Genomic DNA, 13,193 nt, shown 5'->3' on the forward strand with positions numbered 1-13,193 from the left:
TTGACCACATTCCACACAGGAGCTGAGTAACATAAATTCAAACAAAGACTCATTAAATGGAAAGCAGATGTCCTTGTGGAATGCTGACAAAGGTACCAGCCTGTAACGAGGTCAAGATAAGATGGTACGCGTACATGAGAACCAAGGATAATGGATAAGAGGGAATGGAAAACATCATGAGTAATCCCCTATCTGTCTATGGGCCAGTTGTGCAGTCCCTCCATACCTAGTAACCACTTCTATTGGCTCTAATAATCAATGTATATGATCTATAATTGTTGTGATTGGACCATGTCCAGCCAGGATGGGCTGAGTAACTGTTTGAAAATGTATAGGTATTGATGATTTTCCTTTGTTCGGTGGAGAGGCATCTGGACAGACCAGTGACCTGCTCCCCGCTGGTGTAATAAACTGTTTGACATTGGAGCAGACCTGAGTGTGGAGTGATTCTTCTAGATTCATTCCCGCTAACAGAAAGTATTCAGCCTGGAGCTCGGTGACCAGTGGTGTTCCGCAGGGATCTGTTCTGGGACTTCTGCTCTTTGTGATTTTTATAAATGACTTGGATGAGGAAGTGGAAGGCTGGGTTAGTAAGTTTGCCGATGACACAAAGGTTGCTGGAGTTGTGGATAGTGTGGAGGACTGTTGTAGGTTGCAACGGGACATTGACAGGATGCAGAGCTGGGCTGAGAAGTGGCAGATGGAGTTCAACCTGGAAAAGTGTGAAGTGATTCATTTTGAAAGGTCGAATTTGAATGCGGAATACAGGCTTAAAGACAGGATTCTTGGCAATGTGGAGGAATAGAGGGATCTTGGGGTCCACGTCCATAGATCCCTCAAAGTTGCCACCCAAGTTGATAGGGTTGTTAAGAAGGCGTATGGGGTGTTGGCTTTCATTAACAGGGGGATTGAGTTTAAGAGCTGCGAGGTTATGCTGCAGCTCTATAAAGCCCTGGTTAGACCACACTTGGAATATTGTGTTCAGTTCTGGTCGCCTCATTATAGGAAGGATGTGGAAGCTTTAGAGAGGGTGCAGAGGAGATTTACCAGGATGCTGCCTGGAATGGAGGGCATGTCTTATGAAGAAAGGTTGAGGGAGCTTGGGCTTTTCTCATTGGAGCGAAGAAGGATGAGAGGTGACTTGATAGAGGTGTACAAGATGATGAGAGGCATAGATAGAGTGGATAGCCAGAGACTTTTTGCCAGGGCGGAAAGGGCTATCACCAGGGGGCATAATTTTAAGGTGATTGGAGGAAGGTTTAGGGGAGATGTCAGAGGTGGGTTCTTTACACAGAGAGTGGTGGGTGCGTGGAATGCACTGCCAGCGGTGGTAGTAGAAGCAGATACATTAGGGACATTTAAGCGACTCTTGGATAGGTACATGGATGATAGTAGAATGAAGGGTATGTAGGTAGTTTGATCTTAGAGTAGGTTAAAGGGTCGGCACATCGTGGGCCGAAGGGCCTGTACTGTGCTGTACTGTTCGATGTTCTATTTCTTGTTAGATTTACTAGTAACAATCTTATACTTGAGTTAGCTAGTTTTAAATTCCTCAACAATTGAAATTATCCCCTCTGCATCAACCCCATCAAACCCTTTCATAATTTAAAAAATCTCCATTAAGTCGCCCTTCAGTCTTCTCTTTTCTCAAACCTGTTGTGCCATTCCTGACAGTTGTAACCTCTCCGTTCTGGTATCTCCCTTGTAAAACATTTTTACACATTCTCCAATGATTCCACATCCTTTGTGTAATATGGAGATCAAAACTGTGCACAGGTGTTAGATTGTGAAACATTTGATCCCAAAAGAATTTTAATATGTGGACTACTCAATGGTTATGCAGGTGGATCTGCCTCCTGCTCAGAAAGGTTGGATAACCCTGATATCAAGATGTGGTATAGGGCTCGAATACACAGCCTTCTGATCCAAAGGCAAGACTGCTGCCCACTGCACTGAGCTGGAATTTGTAATGCATGCTAACCTGTTTATGCAAGATAGACTTAATTTAACTAAGTATTCTGATTAAACAGAGGTACAGTATTTGAATGAGTTTCATAATAAATAGGTTATCTGTGGCCAAAAGCTGTCAGTTTTAATTAAAAACTGCCAATCGAAACCTAAAAAGAAAGCTTGATGTTTGTTGTAGGGAACATAGGAGACCAAATTATGATCATTATGCAACATGCAATAACATTCCAGACACACAGAGGTACAATATAGAGGGTGGAGGGAAGGAAATATCAAAAGTGGGGTAGTTCAGCATACTGGAGTGCTGGAGTGTGTGGGGAACAGTGATCATAACATCATTAGTTTTAGAATAACTATGAATCACAGTGGTACCAGGGATGAAAGACTGGAGAAGCTGGGGTTGTTCTCCTTAGAGCAGGGAAGGTTAAGAGATTGGAAGCAAAAACTGGTAGGCAAGACAGTAATTGAACAACGGGAGGCCTTCAAAGAGACGGTTTAGGTATAGACAAGGCACATTTCCACAAGGGGGTAAGGAACAGCATTGAAACTACAGCTCCCTGGATTACTAAAGAGGAGATTAAAATGAAATAGAGAAAGGAGGCATATGATAAATGTAAGGCTCATAATAGAGAATCAAGCTGAATACAGAAAGTACAGTAGAGATGTAAAAAAGGGAATAGAGAGGGTCAAAATTAGAGTATGAGAATAGATCAGTTTCAACATAAAGGGAAACCCAAAAGTTTTTTTATATTCATTTAAATAGTAAAAGGGTAATCAAAGGGTGGGCCTGATTAGGGACAAAAAAGATGATCTTGTAGAGGCAGAGGGTATGGTTAAGATACGAAAGGACTACTTTACATCTGTCTATACTGGAGAATAGGATGCTGTCAATGTAGTAGTAAAGGAGGAGGTAGTAGCAATATTTGATGGATAAAAGTAAAGAGGAAGTATTTAAAATGTTGGCAGCACTTCAAGTAGAAAAGTCACCTGGTCCAGATGGGATATATCCTAGGTTGCTGATGGAAGTAAGGGTGGAGGCTCTGTCTACAATCTTCCAATGCTCTATAGATATGGGAGTGGTGCCAGAGAACTGGCGGATTACAAATGTTACACACCTGTTCAACAAAAGGGAAGAGTGGCCAATCCAGCAATTAGAGATCAGTCAGTCTAACAGCAGTGGTGGTGCAACTTCTAGAAATAATGGACTGGATTTTCGTTCCCAGGTCCTGATCCCACCGTCGAGATAAAATGTAAGTTGGGAACCTGAAAATGCCGGCAGCGGGACCCTCAGGGAGATTTTTGAGGAGGTGGCCAATTAAGAGGCCACCTCTGGAAACTCAGTCCAACTAAGGACATTGGACGCCCAAGGTTCTGGACAGCCAGCAGCCCCACCAAGAGAGGTGAGCGGTGCCAATGTAGGCAAGAGAATGACTGATGGAGGCACTCTCTGACTTTGGAAAATTTAAGGATAAAGTATGGTCACAGCTGCCAGGCTCGCGGGGAGGGGCAACCACAGGATGGCCCGCGGCCTTAGTTGTGGCCCTCTGCTGAATGCGACTGCTGGGTGAGTGGGGGTGGGGAAGGGAAATTCAATGAGGTATCGCTGGCCCTGTCGTCTACTGCTGAGAGGCCGTCTCCACACATCCAATGGGCTTCAGCCTCCGCAGGTTGCCCATATATCGTTTGGAAAATTCCAGATAGCATGTGATGAATGCCCTCAATGGGCACTTTTAGAGGCCTAATTCGTTACCCGCCGCAGCTGGGCGGGTAGCCTTCACCACCCAAAAGCAGCCTCCCTTAAAACAGGCTGAAGGTGGGACCATGCCGGCAGATTGGCACGCTGGCCGGGAGCACAAAAATCCCAGCATGCCTGCCTCCGAATCCACTAGCTTCATTAAATGAAAATTCAGCCCAATAATTCAGGACAAAATAAGTTGGCATAAAACAAAAATGCTGGAAATACTCAGCAGGTGTTGGCAGTATCTGTGGAGAGAGAAGCAAAGTTAACGTTTCAGGTCAGTGACCTTTCATCAGAACTGAGGGTTCTGATGAAAGGTCACTGACCTGAAATGTTAACTCTGCTTCTCTCGCCACAGATGCTGCCAGACCTGCTGAGTATTTCCAGCACTTTTGGTCTTTATTTCAGATTTCCAGCATCTGCAGTAATTTTCTTTTTTCAAAATAAGTTGGCACTTGGAAAAGTATAGGTTCATAAAGGAAAGTCAGCACGGATTTGTTAAAGGAAAATTGCATTTGACTAACTTTATTGAGTTCCTTAATGAAGTAATGGAGAGAATTGTTGAGGATAGTGCGAGTGATGTTGTGTATGCGGACTTCTAAAAGGCACTTGATTAATAATAGCCTTGTTAGCAAAATTAAAGCCTGTGGGATTAAAGGGACATTGACACCAATGGATACAAAATTGACTAAGGGACAGAAAGCAGAGAGTAGCGGTGAATAATTGTTTATCAGACTGGATGGAAGTATCTAGTGGTGTTCTGCCATGGTCAGTATTCGGACCTCTGCTCATTGTTGTATATTAATGACCTGGCATTGGGTATGCAGGGCATCATTTCAAAGTTTGTAGATGACACAAACTTTGGAAATGTAGTAATAATGTAGATGATAGTAACAGACTTCAGGAGGCCATAGATAGGCTGGCAGATTCAATTTAGTGCAGGGAGGTATGAAGGGATACATTTTGGTAGGAAGAATAAGCAGAAACAGTATAAACTAATTTGCACAATTTTAAAGGGGAACAGAGAGACCTGGGGATATATTTGAAAGTGGCAGGACAATTTGAGAAGGGTGTTAAAAAAAGCATATGGGATCCTTGGCTTTATGAATAGAGGAATAGAGTACAAAAGCAAGGAAATAATAACAAAGCTTTATAAAACACTGGGACTACTGTGTCCAATTCTGGAGACCACAGTTTAAGAAGGATGCCAAGGCCTTAGAAAGGCTACAAGAGACTTTCCTGAGACTACCAGGTCTGAGGGCCTTCAGTTGTGTTTGTATGATTCAGTACTGTTGTGCTTTTTCCATTAAAAAATGTGAAATATTATTACTAATTTGTTGCCTGCCATCAGATCTAACACCTCAACTACCAAAATAACCCTTTATGGCAAACCCTTATAACCCTGCAGCTCAAACCTGACCCACAGTGCTATTGGGAAGGGAGTTCCAGGTTTTTGACCCAGCAACAGTGAAGAAACAGCGATATAGTTCCAAGTCAGGATGGTGCATGACTCGAAGGTTAACTTGTGGGTATTGTGATATTGGTTTAACTGCCTGAATACTAGTCAATATACAACTGCACATGTAAATAGTTCGGTATACATTGGTATGAGGATTTCCATTTTTTGTATTAAAAACCTAGGATTGTGTTTTTAAAAAAACTGAAAAAGGATTACAGTGGACATTGAGACACCTGCAAATAGTTGAAGTTTATGGATGTTTTGAAAAGAAGTTCAACAAAAGCTGAACTGATAAACAAGGATTAGAATGCAGGTAATTTCAAGGAAACCAGCAGGCAGTTTGACCTCAGAGCTACCTTCTGTTATGATGAGAGAATTTATGATTGGGCATGTGACCTGTTTCAGGAAGGGTTTGGTTTCACTTTGGAACTTTAAAAAGCCAGTGAGTTTGGATAAAACGCAGACATTTTAAATATGATTGTGACCTTCCTGGAGATCAGAAGATGACCCAGAAAAAGTATTACCTCTCTGTAAAGAAATCCTGCATCTCGAGAAGAAACCCTGTATTTCAAATGTGGCAGATTCCTATCGCCTCCCTGCAACAAGTTGCCTGGATTTAAGAAACCCTTTACTGCTAGACTGGTGCTGTAAGACCTAAGAAGATCCTTGTTGTTGCACACCAGATGGAAGACTTTATGTGAAGCCTTCTGCTGTTGAAGTTCTTTGAACGCCAATCCATCACAGACTGTGGCATCCAACTATTTGACTTTGGGACACTTCGCCAAACCGAAGAACTTTTTTCCAGATCGTGAAAGCCTACTTTTTGAATTATTCCTTTCATTCCTATGAAACAGCTGTAAATAAAAATCCTTTTTTCCCTAGTTAACTTTTTTTTGGATGTATGTGTGTGAATGAGGGCTAGGGAAAATAAAGAGCTTTAATATCTCAGTTCGTATATAGATTTACTTCATTATTGGTTAAGACTTGGTTTTATAATAAAGAGTTAATTTTTATTGACAAAACCTGGTTGGTGTGCTTTATTCAGGGACAAATAGAGTATCTAATTGGCTATAGGAAAATGTATTGATATGCTGTGACCTATGGAGAAGTGGGACTGAATTAACAGCGCACTCCTCCTGCCTCGGTTGTAACAACATCACAGGTAGTGATGCAAACTAGCATGTGACACAGTAGTTGGAATAGTCAGCAAGTAGCACATATTTGAAGAGCTCTACTGTAATTCTGTAATAAAGAACCCTTTGTTTAGCTTACTATACATTGTCATAGTTTTTAACATAAATGTACCAAACACTAATAACACAATAGGGTAGCAGCGATGTTCGACACAGTGACAGTGATCACAAGCACGACATTGTTGATGACGGTTTCTCCTGCATAAAGCCATAAAAGCCTGGGACAACACAGACTAGCTGGACGAAGCAGCACCAGTGCAACATAAGGCCACATTCGAAACCACGGTGGAGAATTGGTACTCCAAGCGAGAGCGAGTAACCAAAAGGGGTAATTTTAATCAAACAGTATTTTTGTGGAATTGGGCTCAAAGGAGGAAAAAAGTCCATCTGAGTCAGGGCTATGAAACTGCACTGCCATTAAGCATTGTGGTTTTCCCACTGAAAAGAGCTCCGTGGGTGGAGTATTCCCATGCAGAGGCTGAAAGTCCACGGTGTAACCACAGAGCGCAGGGCGTGACAAAGGTCCAGTGCTGCAAGCACAGCAGACCTGCACTGATTTTTCCTTGAAGGAAAGCTATGAAAAAAAAAATCATTTAAGGGGAAAGCTTTGGCCAAAGATTTCCTGCAAGCAAATAATTTTAACACCATAACTAAATATCCAGCTACAAACTGCAAGGTTCTGGATGTTCTTCATGAATTCCAACTATTTCAACAGCGGTTGGAGTTATGCTTTTTAGATCTTGCAGTCACAGAACTCGACAAGCAAGCAATAAAAAAAGATTGTGATCGGCAATGAAGGTCTCCATCGCATCAATATTTCTGGACTGTTAGAAGCAGACTAGAAAGACCCATCTAAGCTCTGGACAATGCTGGAAAATAACTAAGGGTCAAGGTCAACTTTAGGATCCATCAACTCGAACTGATGGCCTACAGAGAATAGCCCAAAGAAACTATTGACCAGTTCTTTAGTAGATGTTGAGAACAAGGCAAAGATTGCGATTTCTCAGACGTAGAACACTCTGAAAGAATAATGGAGCTGGCAATTGCATCAACTTCAATGGAGGTATTCCAAATGAATCTGCTTGATAAGAAAAAAGGGTACAATATTGAGGGTCTCTTCAAAGATGGCAGAAAATGAGATATATTATTTTCGTCATATGGAATGTTATTTTTGAACTGTTACTGGACTTGAAAACACGGCTACACATTTTCATTCTAAAGGACAGTGGCTGGAAACATGGCTGCACATTAGCATTCTAAAAGACAGTTGCCTGAAGACGACAATAGGAGTGCATCCCTGATTCAATTAGCCAGATGGATTTTTAATCAAGAGACATTGAATGTGTAAGAACCAGCATTCCACACACCCCACCCCCCCACTGAGAGTGTCTGCTAAGCTTGGGGGAAATGCACAAACCTCACCAGAGAGGTTGTTACAAATAAGGAGCTAGTCACATGACTAACCTGATGACCAACTTGGGAGTTGATTGAATTGTGCTCACAGAAGAGTTTTGGAAGAGACTGGCATTTGAGGACCAAAGGGAAGGAAGGTCTTTCTCTGCCTCTCTCTCTCATGCAGAGTTCCAGGACCCACAGAAGTAATTCAAACCTCAAGACAGATCATCGAAACAAGATTGAAAGTGTGCACTGGGCCCCAACGAGAACTGCAAGACTTAACTGCAATCAAAGACTTTACATCAAACCCAAAGCCAGTAACTGAACTCCAGCTGTTGCATTTAAACCTTTTCTCCTTTGATTCTTTCTACTTTTCTGTCTCTATTTGTGTGTTTATTGCGTATGCGTGCTAGTGTGGTTGCGTTGTGTATTTCTAGTAGTTTTAACTGAATTAGTGTTTTAAGGTTAATAAACACACCTTTCTTGTTTAAATCTGAGAAAACCTGTCTGGTTGACATCTTTACCATCGGCACAAGTTGCCCCCGCTGGAACACCTCCCCTCTACCCTCTCAATTGACCTCCCAGGCCCCTCCATCATGCCAGGGCCCAGCCAATTGTCTCCTGCAAGGCCCAATCCCCACATGTCTTTTCCAGGGCCTTATTGTTGGGCCTTGCTGGGTACAGTCCCAGCAGTGGCCACCACTCCCGGTGGCACTGCTGGCCCTCTGATTGGAGCTCTTGGAGGCGGAACTTCCTGCCTCAGAGGGACAGAATTCCCTACCGAGGCCAATTAAGGGCCTGAGCCACATAGAATTGCTGCATGCCTTCCAGGTCCGACGGAGGCGAGCTTGCCCCCAACTCTTTAGCCAGTCGGTGGGGCCACCACCGCATCGCTAAATTCCAGCCAATATTACAACCCAAGGAAAAAAATGGCATTCAAAGTAGATGCTTCATAAAAGGGTCTTGGAGCATGTCTGTTACATACGGCATACCAATTCTGTTCAGTTCTAAAGGTCTGTCACCCATTCAGGCAAACTATTACAACATAGAATAAGAAACATTGGCTTTGGTGTTTGGTGTTACTAGATTCCACATTTGCATATTTGGCAAACACTTTGTTGTCACAACTGTCACTAGCCATTGGTAATGATTTGGCAAAAAACACTCACCAGCGTGCCACCTCAACTCCAAAGGCTACTAATCAAAGTACAGGGTAGGATAATAAAAGCAAAGTACTGCAATTGCTGGAAATCTGAAATAAAAGCAACAAGTGCTGGAAATGCTCAGCAGGTCAAGCAGCATCTGTGCAGAGAGAAGCAGAGTTAATGTTTCAGGTCTGTGACCTTTCATCAGAACTGGCAAATATTAGCAAAGAATTAGGTTTTAAGCAAGTTACGGGTTGGGGGGGCGGGGAAGAGAACAAAAGGGATAGGGCAGAGGGCGGGAGAGATTGAATAACAAAGCTGTCATTGGACAAAGGCAAAGAGCGTGTTAATGCTTGTGGTGAAAGAAAAAGCAGGAGTCCAGGGAGTGTTACTGGCAGAATAATGAGCAGCTCTGTCCACATGAAAAACAGGTACATGGTTAAAAATGTAAAATAAAATAAAAGAATATTTTTTAAAAAGGCCAGTCATGCTCTGAAATTGTTGAACTCAATGTTGAGTCCGCAAGGATGTAGAGTGCCTAATTGAAAGATCGGGTGCTGCTCCTCGAGCTTGAGTTGATGTGCACTGGAATACTGTAGCAGGCCAAGGACAGAAATGTGGGCATGAGAGCAGGGGTGTGTGTTGAAATGGCAAGCAACCAGAAGCTCGGGGTCGTGCCTTTGGACTGAGTGGAGGTTTTTCTTGAAGATACCTGAAATCTGGGGTGGATTCAAAACATGAAGGATGGAACTTCAGTTGGAATCCACGTGGAATAAGTCCGAGTCAGAGACAGTTGCTGAGTCCTCCACGACAAGCCCCAAAAGAAAGACCCAGGGATCCTATCCTCAGAGCACTATGGCAACTCATCATCAATGGATTGCCAGATACAATGAAAGAGGTTCCCACAGGTCTGTGCCTTGTAGATGGTGCACAGGCTTTGGGGAGTCAGGCGGTGAGTTACCTGCCACAAAATTCCCAGCCTCTGACCTGCTCTTGTAGCCACACTATTTATATGGCAGGTCCAGTTAAGTTTCTGGTCAATGGGAACCCTCAGGGTGTTGATAGTGGGGGATTCAGTGATGGTAATGCCATTAAATGTCATGGGGAGATGGTTAGACGCTCTCTTGTTGGAGATGGCCATTGCCTCAGACTTGAGTGCCATAAATGTTACTTGCTACTTATCAGCCTAAGTCTGAATGTTGTCCAGGTCTTGCTGCATGCAGTCTCAAGACTACTTCAGTATCTTGAGTCGCAAATGGTACTGAACACTGTACAATCATCAGTGAACATCCTCACTTCTGACCTTATAATGGAGGGAAAGTCCAAATCTCTGAACAGAAGTTATATCAGCTCAGTTTGAAGAGTTTTAAAAAATATTTCTCAATAAAATATTTGCAGTAAATATTCTCAAGTACAAAAAATGACATCTTCCGAAATATAAATAATGGTTGAATGGTTTATTTTACAACATGCATGACAACATAAATACATAATTGAAACTTATAAAAATAAATTATTGGCACACAAAGTAATGCAATTTAAACTTAAATAAAATAAGGTTATTTATATAACCAAGAAAACAGCATTTACACTGACTGGAAAATGGCACCTGTTGAACTGGAGGCCTTTTAATCTTCTTGGTATGAATTCATAATAAATGTTCAAGAAACTATATCAAAACAAAGATCAAAAAAATTGAAAAATTGCATGTTTTGACAGTTTAAGGTAAAGTTAGTACTGACATTTTATAGTGGAACTTTGTTTCATTTAGCAGAAACTCTGCACAAAGTTAACATTTAAATGCAGTAATACATTCAAAGAAAAATCTACAGTCCTACTGTAATAGCTATATTGTATACATTTAAGCCAGTAACGGAATCAGTTTGCATGTAGTTCACAGCCAATAATACAGAATACTCAATATATTTAAGATACCAACTGCTACTATTTTTAATAGTCCCTCATCAGATACACACACAACTATATAAATCAGTGCAGAAAGAAAAAAAACTAGTCTACTTGGCTGTTGGATCAACTTTGAGCATCTGGAGTGCATGCATTTTTCACTTTGTAAGGTACAGAATTGTTAATAAAGAATTTAGAAAGTTTGACACCTGCAAAATTTCTTCCATTAAATCAAATGGTCTGTAACAATGTTTTATTTCAGTAGTTTTTATTGAAAGGCTGTTCTGTTCACAAAGGTCAAGCAGCTCTGCAGCACGTTCATCCTACTGAGTGCTGCTTCCTCAGAGTGTCGTAACGCTTGATTTTGTTTTCAGTACTCTTCCTGGGCATGCTCCTTTAAAAATTACAAAAAAGGTTAAACTTTTGTATTAACAAATGAATTTTTGAAACTCTGTTGATTTAGTTAGGAGAAAGAGAAAAGAAGTTAGCGGAAATTAGATTTTCATTTTGTGCAGCTGACTAGTGCAAGATCACAGGCAGATCGCAATACTTTGACTGTGTCAGTTGTGGAATTGAAAAACACAAAGATCAAAACTGATGCAGCATAATGGTGTTAGTCAGTATTCAACATTTAGCAAACTTAAACTTGGCAAGATAGCATAAACGTTAATATTTACATCTGAATGTCTGTTTCTTTGACTAATTTACTTCAATGTACAAATGAATAGACCATTACCCTGATAAAAGGAATCACTTCCCTCAAAAGATTGTATAATTGCAATAGCAAAGAAGGCACATGATCTCCCTCAGACACAGTACACAAATGCTTGCTTGAGTGACCAACCGCAGGTGTTTGGAAAGGCAACAGTAAAGGATGAGCATCCTATCAAATAGGATACAACTCCTCGCACCTCTAGCCTCCAATCTTTCTCTCCCATCTTCCCATTACAAGCTTTCCTAGGCTTCTCTACTTTTCTGACAACATACTTGTCATCGCTTCTGAGTTTTCCTCTCTTGTTCCTTCTAGGTTCCAAACACAATATCCTAAACATTCTTCTTCAAAAAATCCTGCAAGGTCCACAGTAGATGAGTGCACCAAGGTTGAAAAGAACAGATGAAGTAAACCAGGAAGTTGCAGTGCGAAACCTTGGTTTTAAAAGCCTAAAGATTGTAGGAGGCAAAAGAAATCTGAGGTGGTATGGGCTTTCATTCATGATAATTTTAAGGACTTGAGGGAAGTAAGCTATGGATCACTTTACCACACTCGGGGTCCCTCTGATATTACCGTTAGAATGGAGAGCTCTATTTTGTAAGTGGAGTGGAATTAAAATGCCAGAAAATAAATAACTTCCTTCAACCAAAAATATAGATTTTTATTAGAAATATCACAGCTTGGAAATTTGAATGAAATCGGAGATAAACTCCCAATGCATTTTGTTGAATCTGCCTGCAGATTTATCCTGTTAACTCCCTGAAGTTGTAAAAAGTTCAGTTCCACCATACATATAGTATAAAATCAACATAGAATAAAAACCTTTAAGATTTTGTATAGCCATATTGTAATTCTAGTTGGCATTAATGCACAATAGTCCATTTTTAATTGCAAAGAAAATATTCAAGTAGAAAGTCAACAAATACCAGTTTAAAAGATGCCACATACAATGTATGTCAATGTTAACATTTCCAAACTCCTGAAATGCAGTTATAACAGAATATATTTTAACAGCACACAGATGTGAATATGAATGTTTACCAAGTTTTAAAGTCTGTCATACAAAAAAAATGAAAAAATTAAATGTTTCACTGGATGTTTGAGAGGGTTTGCTAAGCAGTAAGGGATTGAAAAGGAAAAAAAAATGAATATCTAAAGAAAAGCACAAAGAAAATGAGGAGCATTATGGGAAAATGTTGAAAATGAGGTAGTATGGAGGCCAGATGCAATAAAAACCAGGTATTTCCCCAGTGAAGACACCTCCCAGGCTGCTTATATTTTAGCAGCTGAATCAACACAGGCTAAGCCAAAGGCATTCCACCTGCCTATTCAACTAAGGAGGAGGAATGTCACAAACAACAATTTGCATTTATATGGCATCTTTTAAAGTATCGAACATCCCAATATGCCTCATAAGAGCACTATAAAGTCAAATTTGGCATTAAGCCACGTAAGGCGATATTAGGACAGATGGCCAAAAGCTTGGTCAGAGAGTTAGGTTTTAAGGAGCGTCTTAAAGGGGGAAAGAGAGATAGGGAGGTACAGAGATTTAGGAGGGAATTCCAAAGCTTAGGGCCCAGCCACCAATCAGAAGAATTAAAATCAGGGATGTTCAAGAATCCAGAATTAGATGAGCGCAGATATCTCGAAGCTTTGAGAGGCTGGAGGAGGCCATGGA

The 13,193-nt window shown here is 41.1% G+C and overlaps 1 protein-coding gene across 7 annotated transcripts in view; it reads right to left on the reverse strand.

Annotated features, from left to right (window-relative positions):
• Positions 1 to 10,351: 10,351 nt before the first annotated feature.
• LOC137383391 (centriolar coiled-coil protein of 110 kDa-like) overlaps positions 10,352 to 13,193 on the reverse strand; it is a 76,629-nt gene continuing 73,787 nt past the window's right edge. For all 7 annotated transcript variants that reach the window (XM_068056176.1, XM_068056179.1, XM_068056174.1 and 4 more), the window contains one exon: positions 10,352 to 11,197. In XM_068056176.1, coding sequence (XP_067912277.1) covers positions 11,145 to 11,197 — 53 coding nt within the window. In that variant the 3' untranslated portion in view covers positions 10,352 to 11,144. The remainder of the gene's footprint in view (positions 11,198 to 13,193) is intronic.

The sequence above is a fragment of the Heterodontus francisci genome, chromosome 24 (assembly GCF_036365525.1).
Source record: "Heterodontus francisci isolate sHetFra1 chromosome 24, sHetFra1.hap1, whole genome shotgun sequence".
Taxonomy (NCBI): domain Eukaryota; kingdom Metazoa; phylum Chordata; class Chondrichthyes; order Heterodontiformes; family Heterodontidae; genus Heterodontus; species Heterodontus francisci.